This window comes from Aythya fuligula, chromosome 1, assembly GCF_009819795.1.
Source record: "Aythya fuligula isolate bAytFul2 chromosome 1, bAytFul2.pri, whole genome shotgun sequence".
Classification (NCBI taxonomy): Eukaryota; Metazoa; Chordata; class Aves; order Anseriformes; family Anatidae; genus Aythya; species Aythya fuligula.
In genome coordinates, this window is record NC_045559.1 from 119,268,447 (window position 1) to 119,287,946 (window position 19,500).

The window sequence follows — 19,500 nt, forward strand, 5'->3', positions numbered from 1 at the left end:
AGAAAGGAAAAATTCTAGCAGTTTATCTTTTAGGTTTCCTTCAGATACCCTAACATTCTGGATTTATTGCATTCAGATCTGCTTTTTGTTTCTGTCAGGTTAGATTTAGCATGTTCTTTAGCATATGCCTTTGAGCAGGGAAGACTTCTGCTTGATATTCTCCGTCTTCATTTATTCATCCTGTTATAGACTCCAAAGTGTAGTCATTGAAGATGACAGTCAGTTGAATGATATTCACAGTGGTCGTGACTTTACTGTATTATGCAACAACTTTTTCTTAGCATACCCAGTGTAGTCACCTTGTGGGGTGGCATAGGTTCTTAATCAGTTTTTATCTGTTGAAGAACCTCTACCAGTCAAATAGCTGCTTACTGAAGTTTCAGATATTCCAAGATGGCTTTCCTTTTGGCAAATGAAATATTATTTATAAAGTAGACCAGACCAAAAAAAAAAAAAAAAAAAAAAAAGCTAGAGGTGGTAATTAAATTGAAAAAAAAAAAGGAAATAACAAGTGAATCTGAAGTTTTTGTGTGACATTTTCCTGGTATTTTTGTACACTCTGCTGTTGCAATCTCTAATATATCGATAGTGTTATACCAAAACAAATCTGCCACTTACCTGCTGAGGATTCATATCTTAAAGTTGTCAAGAACACCATGGGCAGCAATGCATTACTGCTTATATTGGAAAGAGGCCACCTGCACACAACAAGTTTTAGGGCCTGAAGTTACATTTATAAAGCTTGACTGAAATGCCTTCTCTTTTGAATGCTGCTTCTTATATTTCTTCCCTGACTAATTTGGCTATGATTATTTATTCCAGAGGATAAATATGTGGAGCAGTCTGGCAGTTGGCCTGTAATAGCTTTGACTAGAGAGAATGTCCATTAGGTAGATAAATTACTGCAAAACCAACATATGTATCTCATTTTTCACATTTTTCTTATTTACTGTTTTCACCTTCAATCTCTTTTCCATTTTCCTTGGTGTTATAACCAGAATGTGATTTATGGTCAAATATCTTTTTTTTAAAGGCAAATAAAGGAAACTTTGGGAATTTTATGACTTGCATCCTATTGAAAGTATCTTGTGTTTGTTTATTCTTTAATTGGTAGTAGGGTGATGGTTGGACCAGATGATCTTGGAAGTCTTTTCCAACCCTAATGATACTATGATTCTACGATTCTAAGAATAGAATTAGAAAATAAAGGAATGCCTGTAAGATAGAATGCCAGCTGGTTTAAAGCATAACATTAACACAATAAGCATACTGCAATATTTGTTTTGGGGTAGCCACAAAATTCAAACATACAAACCTCATAAAACACATATTCTACATGTATAAATTCACTGGCAAGAGCTCTAGCCACATAGCTCAAGTCCCAGAAAGCAAAAACAGAGACTATGAGAATTAAGAACCACCCAGTGTAGAAGATAAGGTTCTAGACCACCTAAGGAACCTGAAGTCCATGGGACCTGATGAGATGCATCTGCAGGTCTTGAGGGAACGGGTGAAGTTGCTAAGATGCTGTCCATCATATCTGAGAAGTTGTGGCAGTCCAGTGAAGTTCCCACTGACTGGAAGAGGACAAACATAAACCTATTTCTCAAAAATGAGATCCCATGTGGGGGTACTACATTCAGCTCTGGGGTCCCCAGCAAAAGAAGGGCATGGACCTGTTGGAGTCAGTCCAGAGGAGGGCCACAAAAATGATCAAAGGGCTGGAGCACCTCTCCTGTGAAGAGAGTCTGAGAGAATTGGGGTTGTTCAATCTGGAGAAGAGAGGCTCCAGGGAGACGTTATTGCAGCCTTCCAGTACCTACAAGGGGCCTACAGGAAATCTGGGGAGGGACGCTCCACCAGGGAGTGCAGTGACAGTACAAGGTTTTAAACTAAAACAGGGTAGATTTAGATTATATACATGGAAGAAATTCTTCACTCAAAAGGTGGTGACACACTGAAATAGGTTGCCCAGAGAAGCTGTGGATGCCCCATTCCTGGAGGTGTTCAAGACCAGATTGGATGAGGCCCTGAACAACCTGATCATCCCTGTCCATGGCAGGGGTGTTTGAACTGGATGATCTTGAAGGTTCCTTCCAACCCAAGCCATTCTATGATTTTATGATTTTATATGTAACTAATTTGTCATTATGCTGAAATGACAATGCAACGGTTCTATGAAATGAGATGGACTTTAAGTTCATGCAGAAGAAAGAGAAGGGAAACAGGTAGCACCTCCATTCAAGTAGCTATTGTGGAATGGTAAGTTTGTTTTGAGATCCCAAGGTTAAAATATGACCAAGAATGATGATTGCCTAATGGCAGTAAATCAAAAGCTATTGACAGTACCACTGAATTACAAGCTTCTCCTGTAAGCCATTGCTGACATAAAAAAGAGTTATGGGAATCATAATTTGATTACTTTTAATTTCTGTCCAAAGCATTTTTATGAAGCAGTCTATGAGTCCACGTATACGCTACGTATTAATAAGACATACAATGATTTAATTTTTTGGAACTTTTTTTTTTTTTTTTTTTCTCTGGTAGCCTTGGAACTGTGAATTATTCATTTGAGTAAAATGTTTTATTCCAAAGTTAGAGCTACAGAAATTAAGTACGAAAGTTATAAATAAATGTGCAAATCTGAGCCTCGGAATAAACGTGAAGCTGTGGTAGTGGAGGCAGCGGGATTCATTTCCGCATCTTTCTATCTAAAAGTTAGACATCAAGTTTAAGGTGCTAAATCTAGGTTTCTTCTGTAGTCAGTGAAAAGTGATTCCACATCTTAGTGACTTATATTAGGTTGTGACCAGTATCCCTGAAAATGTTTTTCTCCCAGATGACCGACCATTGAGGGAGCTGGACAGCCCCTTTAACCAACTAACTTTAACTAACTTCCTGGAAACTGAAGTTGAGTGAGGCACAGCCAAATATTGGAATGGTTATTGCTACTAGTTTTTGCTGGTATTAATAACTAATTATATGAAATATATGTCCATACTAGTGGTAAAATACTACTAGTAATAATTTTTATTTTTAAAGGTACTTATTTTTCAAAAGAAGAGAATGAGTGATTTATAATAGAATTCAGTGGAAGAAAATATATAACCAGTAATAGTAATTGTATACATGTATTTTTTGCAGATGGGTTCGTCTACACATTCCTCTCTTTAATCCTACACATGAAACTTTGGAATTCGAAATTGCTAACAGCAATCCTAGCAATTTTTCAACTGAGACTGATCGAAAACATCCTGTAAGTAGACTAGAAAAAATATCTGAAAAGATTTTTGTGCTTTCACAAAAGTAATACAAGAAAACTTTTTCTTCAAAATATATTGAATTGTTTATCATACCTTAGATTTAGCATACACATCATAATCTCAAGGGTTAGAGGCGATATAGATAATGTATTCTAGAGATTTTATAGTTTAAGGATGAAGACAATTAAACTTAAAACATTCGAGTTGTATAGATTCTTTTTTTTTTTTTTTTTTCCCCTTGGAATGCTTTGTAGAATGGTTTTGAGGAATACTGCAGTGTCATTTGCAAATAATATCCAAGAGGTATTTGAAAGAGATATTGTAAAAAAATCAACTGTATTATAAGCTTTCCAGGTTTTTAAGAATCAACAGGATAAATATTTAGGTAAGCAGGTAAAATGCTAATGTAAAATAAGACATATAAGAATATCGCATAGCTGTGGTAGTTATAGCCATCTTGCTATCTCTGAATAAGGATTTGATTAGTTTAACCCAGCTTCAAGCAAATATTTGGAATCATTTTATTCTCTAAACTCAGATTTACCCTAAGACTGTTTTCTACTGAGAAAATCTTCAGCCTATAACTATTATGTACATTTTCCTACTCCATTACAAAAGCTCTTCCTTCTTGTTGCTTAACATCTATTTGCAAGGAATAAGAGGATGGACTGAATAGATAGACTAAATTTTCATATTTTCATTGAGACTGGCTAGAATTCTAGATGGTAAGGACCCTAAAGCTTGAAAATTAATTATTGACCACTGATTACAGGTTAGTAGGAACCGGTAATTTTACCATGTGTGTGGAAAAACTAAACATAGAAGAAAAAGGACGAGGGACTTTTTTTTTTTTTTCCCCCTCAGATGCAGTTTCAGACATCTTTGTCTTTTATAAAGAGAATTAGTTAATGGAAGGCTACAGGTTCTGGAGGAGCACAGAGCTATTTTATCTGTGCTCCTCTTCTCAATAGGATGCAACATGTTCATAAACCACTTATCTCCCAGAAAGAAGGAAAGTATAAAGTAATGAGTAATCCAGAAGAAAAATAAAGGTCCTTCAAATAACTCTTTGAATGTTATTAATAACTAATTATATTAAATATATGTCATTTTTATGATGGGGAGATGAGAAAAAGGAGGACAGATGAGTGGAAACTCTTATGAAAGGGAATCTGGGGAACCTCTTATTGAGTATGCATATAGAACCTCTGTGAAAAAGGAAAATGAAGGAACCTGCTTTGGAAGAGAAAGAAATGCAATTACACCTTTTCTAGATGTAAGTATTCTATCTTTAAGGAAGATGATACAGGGAGGACATATACAAGAGCTAGTTTATTTGTGCAAACTAGCATAAGGATCACAGAAATCACAGAAAATTATTGTAATAAGGTCCTGAAATAAAGCTGAGAAACTAATGGATTGTATGGGAGAAATAGAGTAACACTATAAAGTTGTAATATGTGTATTTTTGGCTTTCATCCTCAAATATAGTAGTATAACTGGACCAAATTTTCTTAAAATGGGTTTTATAGATTACAGCTAAATGTGATCATACGTTGAATTGCCCTATATTTTGCATAGAAAATATTACATGATATTGCATTAAAATAAATTTATAAAACGTGAAGTGTTTATTTTACTCCATCTTTTACATCATGCATATTAACACATCTTCATACATTACGTTAAACTTGTCAAGTGATATTACTAATCATTTCATCAATTGGCATTTGAAGTCAGAGCTAAGAAACATAACGGATGAGAACTGTATTAATCAAGTAGGAGTATTATACATGTCACGTTTAGGTCATTTGCACAGAAGTGGATTAGATTTAATTATAGTGACTTTTGATTCTTTCAGATTGCATGTGACCTTGTTCAGGAAATTAAAAAATGATGTCTTCCACATTCAGCTTTCTCAATTTATTACCAGAGATTTACATATCACCAACAACTACATTACATTGTTTGAGAAAAGGCACATACAACAGTAACTATAGTAATTTTCTTTATTTATTTCTTTCATAATAAATAGAATTTTCATATTTATGAAGGTCATATTTAGGATGTTATTCAGTCATAAATATAGTTTATGCATTGAATTCTGAAATGTTTGTGAATTACAGTTCTTCCATTTAAAGAATAGCTTTTGACAACTAGCTCCAAGCAGCTATCTAATATTTATTCTGTGTATCTGTCTTTTTTACCTTGTTTTATTCCATTGCATATCCATGTTTGGAGAGCTATTATGATCTCTTTCACAGTTTTGATGACAAAGGCAGAGGGTGGGCTTTAAATATCTCCTTCCTCCCCTGAATACGTTGCATCCTAGGTTTAGTCCCTCCATACAGCACTGCATCGAACTTCCCAATGATTATTGCTTTTTCTTATGAACTGTAACCTGTGTTTCAGTTATTTATACAAATGCATAAATAGATCATAGTATGTGGATCTTTTTACTTTTGGTCATGTTTCAACTTCTTTGTGATACATGGAAGAAGTTTCCTATCTTAATTATTCAAGTTTCCATCTTTCTTTAAAGCAAATTTGCTTAATTGTCAACAGAAAAATTCTGAGGCAAAGCTAGTTTCAGGGACCCTCAGTTGAAGCACAGCCATAAAAAGCAAATTGTTAGAAGAATAGATGAAAGATGGGATTTACCAATAGATAATTTGTGAAGAGAATGAGTAATTTTAGAATTTTACATATTCTAAATCAGTACCTTTTAGTGTTTCATATAATTCTCCATATTTATTGTTATGTCATCTATGATGGAGACTGGGCTAACAGGAAATGATATCATCAGCTCCTAAGCTATATTAGATGAACCAAATTCAAAAGAAGTGAAGAGAAAATTTTATCTTTTCTAGAATTGTCTAAAATATTAACCATATTTTGACTCATATTTAGCATTTAAACAAATTTGAATACCGTATTTATCACACTTCCATGTGTGTCTCTGCCTTTTTAGTTTCAGCCTGAAACAGAATGCATTACTGAAATACCACAAGGGATTATTTCTATAAATCTGATTCAATTTCAAGTACTGACTTCATTAATAATAGGTTTTCCTGAGGTCCAGATGAATTATGCTCAAATATTCGTGAACTTCTGGGTGCTTAATGAAGTCTAAATGAAATTTGAAAGCTTTTGGTCTCTCGTCAGCTGAATGTAAATTAGAAGCAGCTCCACTAACTTCTTTGTAAATTGATGAATCTGAAAAAAAAGGAAAGGAAAGGAAAGGAAAGGAAAGGAAAGGAAAGGAAAGGAAAGGAAAGGAAAGGAAAGGAAAGGAAAGGAAAGGAAAGGAAGGAAAGGAAAGGAAAGGAAAGGAAAGGAAAGGAAAGGAAAGGAAAGGAAAGGAAAGGAAAGGAAAGGAAAGTATCTTTTTAGCAATAGCTTTGCAATTAAAACTTAAAAAGCTTTAAGTGCAATATAGCACCCTGATTGTCTAAAAAAAATATATATATATATATATATGTATATATATTATTTTTTTTCCCCCTTCCTGTCAGCTATACTCTGTATAGTTCAGTGAATGAACTCCCATACGTTTGCAGAAAACTTCTTACCTTGTTTCTAATCGTTAGCCATTTTGAATTTCTAGAGAAACTGTCATTGAGTTGTTGGTTTTATGGGTTTCTTTTCTAACCGCATCTATCTTCTCTGTCTAGAGGAGAAGGATTCATGTGCATCAACTTACTTTTCTCTATGTATTTATGAATATGTGCAAATCAATTTTACATGGATGTATATTATATTTATGCACACATATTTCTGATGTAACGTAAATGTATAAAGAACTCTTAGAACTGTGAATATCTACATTGCCAAAACCAAACATGCTTTCACTGTAAGTCTTTGGCTTGCTATTTTGCTAATATGACTAACCTAAACCCTTTGCATAAAGTTCTTGAGAATACTGGCTTTTATCCTGATCAGCTATGAAACACAATTTTTATTGAGGAAAAGTAACTTGATAAAGGAGGGCTGGCAGAGAAGAGTGCAGTCTCAAAGTTTCTACATGCAAGCCTTATTAGTTTGTTAGTGACTGGGAGCATTGTTTGGTCGAGCAGAGAATTAACTTTTATATTTAAGGAAAATTCCCTTCCTTTACTGGATTTATAACAGGAATATTGCATGCACAGTTGCTCATTTTTTTCCAGTTCAGTTTCTGTATTTGAACAGTTGCATCTGAGATATTATGAAGAGCACTGATATCAGTTCCCTTTCACAGGAGTATCTTAGCAGACACTTGTTTGGTAAACAAAACAAAAGTCCGGGGATGGGATAATTTCAGCATATTTGATTGGATGAATGTTTCAAAGTATGGCCTTCTTTAAACATGTTAACACTAGTACATGTATGTTGTTAACGTTATTTCTCAATTCTATATTTTAAATCAGTTTACCCTGTATTTCTGTATTTTTTAGTAGAAAGTTCCTTTTTTTTTTTTTTTTTAATCCATCTGTTCATTTGAAATCAAATTGCTTTCTTGATACAGTAAGACATTATGCTGTGTAATATAAAACAATTTTTTGAAACACCTATAACATAAGAAATAAAGATCTTTTCTGCTTTCAAAGCACGTAGTCTGCTGGATGATCATAACTCCAATGTGTTGATTATTTAGATTCATTTTGGCAGTGCATTTTCTTTATAATGATAATAAGTCAAATAATGCATATTGAAAATGGAATTTCAGTCTGTTTTCATCTTTATATATTTATTAATCCAAATAATACACATCTCTTAGTGAAATTACTGTTTAAAAATTACAGTATTAACTTAATCATGTATTGTTATTCTGTGACAACCTGTCATTACCTTGTTCTTTAATTTTCTTCAAAAGTATTTGGGAAAGGGTACTCATTAGTGTTCTTTCTCCTTTTATAATTCTGCATTTGATAAATATGGCTGGTTAGGTGAGGCAAAAAGGTCTTTGGATATTGAGCAGGCACAGAAACTGACTGCAAAATGAGCTGTTCAGGATCCTTTCAGATGATGAGCAGCTAACTGAACCCTGGGCCCCCCTCCCTTCCTTTGGCGGGGCAGACGGGAACAGGGATGGTTTGTAGGAGGTGTCTTTCCTTTCCAGACTGTTATTTTGGGTAATACAAAAGACTTGCAAAGGTGACAGGGAGAGGATGGTGGAAACTGGTGGCAATGCATTTTCAAATTATCACCCACCTACAGGATGTATGAGATTTTATGATTTGTGGGTGAGGCTGAGCTCCCTGTATGGGAAGTGCAGGTTCTGTGACAGTGGAGTGGGATTGGGCTCAAAGTAGTGAACATCATACTCTCTGTGAGATGCATGAACTTACAGTTCCAGAAATGCTCATTTTCATGCAGTGGAAAATGTAAAATTATGGCAAAAAGACATATTTATATATACATTACTCCTTCTCCTACTCTTGCTCTCCAAAATATTTAATGTCTTCAAACTAAAAATCCATTATAATTTGTTATTTTAAAACAGATAAATTATTTAAAAGCATGTTCTTCCAAAGAAAAAAATAACAATTTGACCTTTATTAATTGTTAGTTATATTCATTTTATAAAACACAGCCAGTGTCCATAATTCCAATCACTCATCTTTTATATCATCTTACACATAAACATTTAAACATATGTATGATATTAAAAGCCCAGTAGTTTTTGTGTTTTTGTTTTTTTTTTTTTTTTAATGTTGTTACAAAAATTAAGCACAGAAGTTGTGAATTCGTCAACATATAAATTATTCACAAGTCTGTTCTTTCACTGCTTATCTAGTTCATCAAAATATCTATGACTTCGCTGTAGTCAGCTACTTTGCTTTTCCATGTGTAACTGGGAGTCAAGTAGTGTACTTCAGAAGAGAAAACCAGGAACATCATTTACAATGTTAGTTTAGATAAAGGTAAGAGGAAAAAAGGCAAAGCACTAGTTTATTAAACTTGCCATGTATTTGACCTATAAGACAGTTTGTTTTTGGAGGTCAGAGTAATAACCTTTTAGCATCATCAGTATGCTCAGACACCAAAGCCATCTTCAACTGGTATTTGTGAGAGCTGCTGCCCCTGTCCTTGGAGCAATCAGTAACACCAGCTCTGCAGTTTCTAGGAAAAAGACAAACGTGAATTGACTTCTACAAAGATTGTTTACTGCAGTACACTTGCTGCCTTAGCCGCCAATGGATGTTGAGAGTAGAGAACATATCAGATGGAACAGATTAATTACATAAACATCAACACTGTCGATACAGAGCACAACAGAAACTGACTCAAAAAAAAAAAAAAAACAAATCGTTTTTCCACCTACTCTTTCCTTTGCATCTTTCTTGCATTTTTACAGGTGATTGTTGCACCTCATTCCACCACTGAAGTACCCGTGCAATTCTGTCCATCTGCCCTTGGAAAAGGAAATCACAAGGCATCGATAACCTTCAAATGTTCACAGGTATGGTACTATATTTACTGTCCACAATACATGTAGGATTGGATAATGTTTTTAATAGGCATATAAGGGTTTCAGGATAAAGGTCAAGTTGAAATTTAATTGCTGGATACATAATTAAAGAGCAAATGTAAATATGTTCTATTTGCTATTTTAATATTTGAGGTAATGGACTAGGAGTTAGAATATGTAATAAATACCTTTAGTTTTCTTAGTAATCAGACAGTTCTAGTGTTTTTAATGCCATAACACTAGCATTTCTTAGCATTGTCTCCTCTGAAGTTTAATTTCTTGACGTTTTTCCAAAATTTTGAATTGTTTCATCCTGATCTGAACTTTGAAAGGTTGTATACTTGAAAAAGTTACTTCTTCAGTTTAATTAGAAATGGTTTTTACTTTGAGATTTTAGAATAGTTGACTTTTTTTTTATTTGTCTTTGAATTTTCCCAATTTTTAATGAAGAACACCTAAATGAACAATAAAGTCATCAATGTGACCTACTAGCTGACTGAAAATTGCATCTGGAAACAAAAGGAAAACTGATAATATGATGTAAATGTCATTATTCACACAAGCTCTGGTTGAGTGAATTATTTCCTTTCCATGCAGTTTCCTCTCTTTGTTCTTCTTGGTCACTCAGATACATTAATAGATTACTGACCTGTGAATTATTCCAATTGAGGGCTACCAGAAGTTTTCAGTAGTGTTTTAAGTAGCACTGCAAAAATAAATATTATTTAATGTGAAGAAAAGAAATAGCGAGGGAATTAATGTAGCAATTTCTTTCACGTTACAGTATTTCTAAAAGACAGATTATTTGTAGGTAGTGTTAGCACAGCAGTTATTTTCAGGATATCTCCTCTTAAATACTTAATAAGTATAAAAACAAGACGCCAGCAATTGCCATGTGAATAGTGTATGCCCCACAGCAGTTCAAGAGGACAGAATGCCATTGTCTTGTCTGAATAATAGTAATGGTACATAGAAGTTGAATCTCTATATTAAAAAATAATAATTCTTCACCAAATACAGAATCAATGAAACACTCAAATAATTCATTTAAAAATTTCAGGAACAAATTGAGCCCTATCACCTGAATTTTGTCATTCTGTGCACGTCCTTTCAAATAATTGCAAATCCCATTTTCTTATCTTCAGTGAAATTCAGTTAGTATTGCATCCTTCTAGTTGCTTCATCCAGACCCATTTAACCTTTTCAATATATTGGTATAACCTTTGTAATTTTGAGTGCTCTTTTTATGCCTGAGTCTTTTGAATTTTGTACATTTCCATTCATTTTTTACTGCTACAGTCCTACTAATTTTATCCCAGACTACTTTTGCTTGCTAATTGTTATACTGGTAACTGTCAGTGAATATTTGCAAAGGTATAACTGACATTATTAATGAAGACTTAAATAATGTTTCTTGTCAATGATGGATCAAACAATTTTTTATCTACAAAATATCCCAATATCAATCTCTTTCTCTTGATTTCTCTGATTAAAATATGTCTGAATGGATAATTAATCCATCTGATAGCTAAATAGGCTGACTAATCAGTTAATGACAGCACTTACAGTTTCTGATTGTGCTTTTGCTGAAGCTGAGATAAACTGCTCTGTGCAATTACCTGCCTTTTTTCTTCCCCCCCCCCCCCCCCCCCCCCCCAGTTTGAAGCTGCATTAAGAGTTCTTCACAAAATGAATCTGAGTTTTGTTCTAATTGTGCCGTACTTTGTGAAATCAGAAATTAACTTTGTTGGGACAGCAGAACAGAAATATCATCCCTAATATAACCCACACACTGAGTTCTAATGTATTGCTTTTATTCTATTCTCTTAATGCATCTCTAGTACTCAGGTGTAGTGTAGAGAATTTAATAGTAGTAAGTAGTATTAAAGAGAAGCTTAGTGCACTAGTGATACTAGTGCACTAGTGAGACTGCACCATGAATATTTTGTTCAGTTTTGGGCCCCTCACTACAAGAAGGATATTGAGTTGCTCAAGCATGTACAGAGAAGAGCAATGAGGCTGGTGAAGAGATTAGAGAACTAGACTTAGAAGAGTGACTGAGGGAACTGGGGTTGTTTAGTTTGGAGAATACAAGGTTGAGGGGGAGATCTCATAGCTTTCTACAACTACTCAAGAGAAAATGGCAGAGAGCAGGGTGGTGGCCTCTTTTCTCAGGCAACAAGTGACAGGACCTGACAAATCAGTCTCAAGTTGCACCAGCGGAGGTTTAAATTGGACATTAGAAATAATTTATTCAAAGAGAGGGTGGTTAAGCATTGGAGTGGGCCGCCCAGGAAACTGGTTGAGTCCCCATCCCTAGAGGTATTTAAGAGACATGTGGATGTGGCACTCAGGGAAATAGGTTAGTTATGGAACTTGTTGGTTCAGGTTGATGGTTGGATTTGATGACCTTCCTAGATTCCTTCTTGTGATTCTATGACAAGCAATTTTGCTGTCCAATGCTATTTTCTGAATACATGATATTTTATTTATTGCTGTTTACACTGAAAAGTCTCAATGGATTAGCCACCTTTTACAATATTTCCAGTTTTGTTAGGTTTTAAGCTCTGTTTCTTACAGATGTTCATTATTTTTTTCAGACAGGCTATGTAAAAGTAAATGCAATATTGAAGATAACAAAAATAGTGTCTTGATTTTATTTATAGTTTTCTGCTCTCCTTGTGGTGCTTAACTTTTTAAATGATAGTGAACAAAACTGATCAAAGGATCACTTTGGGAAGTTTGCACTAAGATTTTAGTCTATATAGTTCTATAAAGACAGCATCAGGAATCTGCAAATTAAACATTTTCCTTAAATAATGGTAGTATATCTACATTTGCCATTTACCTTTAAAGGTTCCATAATGAGTGGCATTACTAATATCAATCTTTATAATCTTGAATGAGCAAATCTGGGGCAGGCAGCTCTTTAGTGTCATGCTGAAAATTTGATGAAAATTAACACCTCAGTTTAATTTTCTCTGTATGTATATTATTTTTTAATGCTCTGTGGTGATATTCTATATCCACCAGTATTTTCCAGTCCTCTTGATTCTTCTCAGTATAGTTGTTAGTGTTCTTTCCTGCCTTTGGAGTAACAATTTTATCTCTTTGATGATTTTATTGCTGCCCCATCAATTAATTATTTGCCTTCATTCTGTGTCTTTGCAAGAGGACTTCTCACTTAATCTCCTTTCAGATTCTAATATACATGCTTTGAGTTGCCTTCTTGCAATCACCCACATCTTTGCATTCACTACACTGGGAGCTCTTAGTAGCATGAAAGTAACATACAAAAAGGGGATGTGAACATCTCCCAAACTCCCATACGAAAAGCCTTAAACAGTGGAACTATTGATTCCAAGATAGTAATACTTAGAGTACATAATAGCTTGAGGGAATAAGAAAGAATCAAAGCACTTCACTCACAAGGGAAAGAGACATAGAGCACTAGAAGAAGACAGTTTCCCTTAAAATATGTAAGTCTGACTGGTCTAATAATAAATAATGACACAGTTTTCATTCACAGATTATAGAATGGATATTTTACCTGTCAGGGACTGGTCTTCCTCCTCACTTGATGGAGCCAACTAGCATGAGTGCATGCATTTTCCAGGGTTCTTCTGTCATCATATCCTTCAAAAATCCAACTCCTGAAAATGTTCTGGTAGATGTTATGCTAACAGGTACAGTATTGGTTTTGGGTGGGGGGAGGAACTTAAGCTCCTTCATTGCAATAAAACTGTGTGTGGGATATGATTACATTTGACTTATTCCATTTCTAGGAAACAAGAGTATTGTTTGTCATTCACATCCACCCTGAAAAGCTATATAGTCTATGCTGCAGAAGCTGAGGAAGAACATAAACCTCTAAAACCTGTTCATAGTAGACCACTTCCATCATGCAAACTCCTGTATACATGCAGCTGGTTGTTTACTCTAAACTGTACTGTAACATTTAGGAAATAGGAGTCGAGTCTCCTGGGGTATATTTTGGGAGCTCTATGTCTAAGACAAATAGCTAATGTTTTGTTTCAGTTTTGTTCCTCAGGTGTTTTCCAAATTATTTCTTTCAGATTACAGACAGTTAAAGAAGTTCATAAGAGCAAAACATTTCTGACTGATGTTCCAAGCAAGTATGTTTCAGAAATAATTTTAAACATACATCAAGAAATAATACAAGATCCAGAATTAACAAATATAATTAAGTCACTGTCCATACTGAGATTTCACAAATAGTGTAGAAATCAAGTTCAAAGTCCCAGATTCTATCTCATGACTAAATTTGTCTTTTAGTGAAGAAGAGAGATTTAGAATGTTCTCTGAATCTCCACATGGTCCAACATAATATGTAGCATCATAAAACAAGTGCTAAAGCATTTTTTAGCTTATGCATATAACAAAAATCAAAGATACACCTTTCAGCAGCCACTTTCAGCAAAATCAAACTTATACAAAAGTACGCTTTAAGCCGGGTTTACACAGTCATGCTCTGATTTGGTGTTTGTGGTGCATAGACAAAGGGAAGAAACACGATTTTTACAAATGTAGATTCATGTTTATTTGCTGCATGAATTAATGCTTTTGAATAAATTACAACTTCTGAGATATGAATTAGAAATACAAAGACTTGTGAAAATTGAACAACACCACACATGAAAAAAAACAATTGAGAGCAGTTCTCTTATCTGCTAGTGAAATAAACTCCTTCTATAAAGTCACCACCATGTAAAGTCTCCCTTCAATACCATTCATAGACATCCGGTTGTCTCTTATAAGCTCACCAAAGTCAGCATTTTTGTTTGTTCTATGTTTCTGAGAATAAACAAACAAACAAACAAACAAAAAACTTCTCAGTGATCTCCTGAGAATTCCATATAAAATTTCCAGAACCATCATTATGTTTCCAAAAGACTATTGCTACGCTTGCTTTCTTGTTGATCCCGAGGTTTAGTTCTACAATGATCACTTAATTTTATTAGATTTTTACCATATATTGTATAATATCTATAGGGTAATACTACAGGATATCACAAAACTTAAGCTGAAAAACAGATAAAACAATAGTTGGCACTTGGGCTATTAGCTAAATACAGCTAAAATCGTTCAAGTCCAAACAAGGTAAGAAAATCTTGATGCTTTGCACTGAATTAAACTTAAGTCCCATGGCTTGTTATCAGCAGTGCCAATACTATATTCAATGGACTAAACCTAGATGAGGTGGAATGAAGAACATGTAATAAAAAGTGAGTATAAAAGCACCATGAGAGTACCTACCAAAAACATCAGGAAGGCCACAGCCCAGAAGGTGTAGAGACTAACAGAAAGTACCAAAAAGAGGTTCTAAAGGTAGCTGCCTAACAAAATTTAAGAAAAATGCAGATGAGTCTATGAATGGATGTTGGGTAATCAACTAGTTACAGACAGTGCAGAAAATGCTGAAGCGTCTGATGTCCCTCCAACCCCATTAAGATTTGCAAGCAAAAACTTCTCCCAAGGCAGCACGTATTGACATGGTTTGAAATGGAGACAGGTGCTCATCAGGAAGCTATGGGCTGTGGACTACTTATAGCAGCTGGATTCATTCAGATCCACAAGTCCAAATAAAATTCATAAAGTGATAAAAGATTTCGCCAATGTGATTGTGAGTGAAAATTCATGGTGATCAGGAGATATCCCTGATAAATAGAAAAGAGACATATTGTTCCCTTCTTTTAAAATTGTAGAAGCAACACTGAAGAAGCGGTGGGTTGATCAGCTTCACCTCAGCACCTGGTAGGGTCGTTAGACACATCCTCTTGCACTCTATGCAGCCCAATACAGTACATTTCCAAGCACGTAAAAGTCAAGAAGATAATCAGGAGTAGTCAGATGGCCTTGTTAAGTGCAAATCATGATTGACTAACCTGATTGCCTTCTATATGGAAATGACTGACTATGCAGATGAAGGAGGAGCAGTGGATATAATATAACATGATTCAGTAAGACTTTAATCAGTGTTTCCTATAGCATTCTCATTTGGAAGCTAAGGAAGTCCAGACTTAATGAATAGACTGCTGAGTAGGTTGAAAATGTGGATGAACAATTGGTCTCAAAGGATAGCGATCAACAGTTTGACAGTTAACTGCTGTCTTGTAATGAGTATAGTACCCCAGGGGTCGATCCTGGGGTCCATATTATTCAAAACCCTTATTAATGACCTGGATGATCATAGAATCATAGAATCATAGAATGGTTTGGGTTGGAAAGGACCTTAAAGACTGTCCAGTTCCAACCCTCCTGCCATAGACAGGGATGCCACCTACTAGATGATGTTGCCCAGCGCCTCATCCAGTCTGGCCTTCAACACCTCCAGGGATGGGGCATCCACACCTTCTCTGGGCAACCTGTTCCAGTGCCTCACCACCCTCTGAGTGAAGAATTTCCTCCTAATCTCTAATCTAAATCTCCCTTCTTTTAGTTTAAAACCATTACCCCTTGTCCTGTCATTATCCGACTCAGCAAAAAGTTACCAGTGTTTTTTATAGGCCCCCTTCAAATACCGAAAAGCTGCAGTAAGGTCACCCCAGAGCCTTCTCTTCCTCAGGCTGAAGAGCCCAAGCTCTCTTAGCCTTTCATCATAGGAGAGGTGCTCCAGACCTCTGATCAACTTCGTGGCCCTCTTCTGGACCCATTCTAATAGCTCAACATCCTTCTGGTGCTAGGGACCCTAGATTCAGATGCAGTACTCCAAATGGGGCCTCGCAAGGGCAGAGCAGAGGGGGACAATCACCTCCCTCGACATGAGTGCAATGTAAATTGGGGGAAGTAGCTGACATGATGAATAGTAGAGCTTCAGCCCAGAGGGACACTGATAAATTGTTGGAATATCTCTTTTTCTAATTGCTTTCATTTGTCAACTCATGGGGCAGCTACGCTGGGGTGGCTGAAGATACAGTAATTTATTTATTTATTTTTTTTACATTGTTACTAATGCAATCTTCCTTCTAAAATGTTTACCTTTTGTATTTCTCTGATTCTATTTTCCCTTTGTAATTATTTTATTTATCTTAGTTCAGACACATATAGAAGCACTGTGAATTACTAGCTATGCAACCTACCCTATTTGCTTGGGAATTAAGTGATTATACAATTTCTTAAAATACAGGTGTGTATTACATGTATGACATGAAGCTTCTCAGTGCAGATTGTGGAATGTGGCATGTTTCATTCTAGTGTGAAGTGCAATCTGGTATTCTGATTTGTACAGCAAGAAGAGCAATTATGAGAAACAAATTTGTACTGTGATCTATATGGAACAAAACCCATAATTGTCTTCTTAAAGTGTCTTGAATTTGTTACCCTGATTCCTTCTTTTCAAAGAAAGAGAAGCCTAGTCTTATAAGCAATGTTCAGCTTACTATTTATGGTCTTTATATGTTCTGGAAAGTAATTTAGTTGACCTTTTATGTTGTCCAAATAGAGTTTATCTGGAAAGGTAATGGGTATACTAACTCACATGTTGTAGATATCGTAGTAATGGTAACAGGTATGTATACATGTATGTACAGATGACACTAAGTTGGGGATGACAGCAGGTGACACCAAGTTGGGGGGAAGTGTCGATGTGCCAGAGGGTAGGAAGGCCCTGCAGAGGAACCTGGTGAGGATGGGCAGAGGCCAATGGGATGAGGTTCAACATGACTAAGTGCTGGGTTCTGCACTTTGGCCACAACAACCCCAAGCAATGCTACAGGCTTTGGGCAGAGTGGCTGGAAAGCTGTGCAGAGGAAAATGATCTGGCGGTGCCGATTGATGTTCGCCTGAACATGAATCCAGGTGTCCCCAGGTGGCCAAGAAGGCCAATGGCATCCTGGCTTGTATCAGGAATAGTGTAGCCAACAGGCTACACTATTATATAGGAAATTATAAATTTCCTTATATGGTCCTTATATAGATCTAAAGAATACTTATAAGGAAACCATTTCAGATAGCTTTTCTGCCATTGCAGTATCTCAGTTTAAGAAAAAAAGTTGCTTTATTAATATATTAAAATAGGTATGTAGGCTTTTCTTATGCACCCACCTTTGATAATTTGAAAGTGTATTTGAATTCTTTTAGCTTGCAAATGGGTTGCAAATTTCATTTTCAACCTCTAAACTACTTTCCAAAACCTGAAACTTTTTTCCTGAGGTGAAATAATTTTGAGGCTGTCTTCTGACAAGAAACAGGACATTGGATATTTTCCATCATGAGAGCTTCTTTTCACCTTCCTGAACATCTTTGTTCATTCCTCTGTTCCTTAAAGTTATTTTAATCTTGTTCTGTAACCAGGTGGTCTTCTCCAGACAGTTTGTTGTATTTCTGTGTATCATATCTTTTGTCAGTGGTTTGCTGTTCAATGTTACTACTTTTTAACACGGGATATATTATTCTGAAGTAGTCAGATTCTTGGTTGTTTATTTTTTATTTTTATTTTTTATTTTTGGTCATCAGATCAGGAACAGTCCAGTTGTCACCTCAGTGCATCTGTCCTAACTAAGTTCACCACTAAGGAATCTGCTTTCCATCTTCTGCTCAAACAGACACGAGGTATGTAATTTATTGAGTTTTCTTTTGAAATTTTAACAAGGTATGGTCTTTTATAGTGCCTGAAAACTACAGTGTATGCAAAATTCAGTGTTTTGATGAATGGAGCTATTCCAGTTATGTGCTGAATCTGAGTACTGTGGAGCTCAGTATTACCCCAATGCCACTGTCTGTTTTACTTAACAAATACAAATACAAATTAATATATACATATATATATATCAGATGTGCTACACTTTACAGAACTTTACAGGATGTAAAGTTCTTCTCAGGTTTGATTTGTTCATTTTTGACAACTATTTTTTATTTTTTCCTTACTTCTGCAATGATTTTCTTAGGCTATTGGAATATGATATGACTTCTTTGGTAAATAATGTCTTACTATCAAAGCACAAATGTTACTAGTGATGCTGATGTGTAAAAGAAAGAAGAGGGCTGCAGCCTGACCTCGTAATAGGTGCTATAAGTATTATATAAAAGGATGAATGAGCCCATACAGTAATGTAGTCTTGATGTATTTCTACAAAATGCTACAAATTAAGAAACTAAATTCAAATAAAGTTGCATTTTACGACTGTAAAGATGAACAGCAAAATTATTAAAATGTTTATGAACTATTATGAACATCAATTGTTAAAATTCTTAAATAAATCTAAATCGAATGGCTTCCTAATTTTTAGTGAATAATTATATATTTTTATAATAACTGCAAATACACTTGAAAAACAATATTTACAAATATTTAAACTATTATCAATACTCATATTATTAGTTTATCCTATAGCAAGTCACTGTTTCCTAAAGCCTGAAGTAGCAGAAAGGAAAAACATGTAAACACTAAAAAAAATCTTTAAAATAAAATGTTTCGCAGTTAAAAGGAAAGGGTAAGAAATTTCAAGAATAAACATGTTAGGCATTTGATAACTACTACTACTTTTTATTGAACTTAAAGAAAACAAAAATAGACTTCACAATTATTGAGGTCTAGATTGCTTATCTTTTTCTTCAGACTTGCCTGTCCTTTGAATTGTGTGTTGTTTTTTGTTTGTTTGTTTGCTTTCTAAGATAGATTTGCTATTGCAAATTACTGTTTTCTGTATTTTCCTATGTTGCTCATGGTAGTTTCAAAAGAGACAATAAAATCTAGAAATTATAAACTTGAACTGTCTGGAAAAGACTTAAATATTTGACTTTATTTTTGAATTATATTTTAGGTGA

General features: G+C 34.9%; 1 protein-coding gene across 1 annotated transcript in view; it reads left to right on the top strand.

Moving 5' to 3' along the window:
* The window catches only part of CFAP47 (cilia and flagella associated protein 47), a 325,591-nt gene that overhangs the window by 233,353 nt on the left and 72,738 nt on the right, over positions 1-19,500 (top strand). Inside the window, exons 55-58 of the mRNA XM_032197971.1 lie at positions 3,145-3,256; positions 9,601-9,705; positions 13,244-13,400; positions 18,190-18,285. Of these exons, the coding sequence (XP_032053862.1) occupies positions 3,145-3,256; positions 9,601-9,705; positions 13,244-13,400; positions 18,190-18,285 (470 nt within the window). The remainder of the gene's footprint in view (positions 1-3,144; positions 3,257-9,600; positions 9,706-13,243; positions 13,401-18,189; positions 18,286-19,500) is intronic.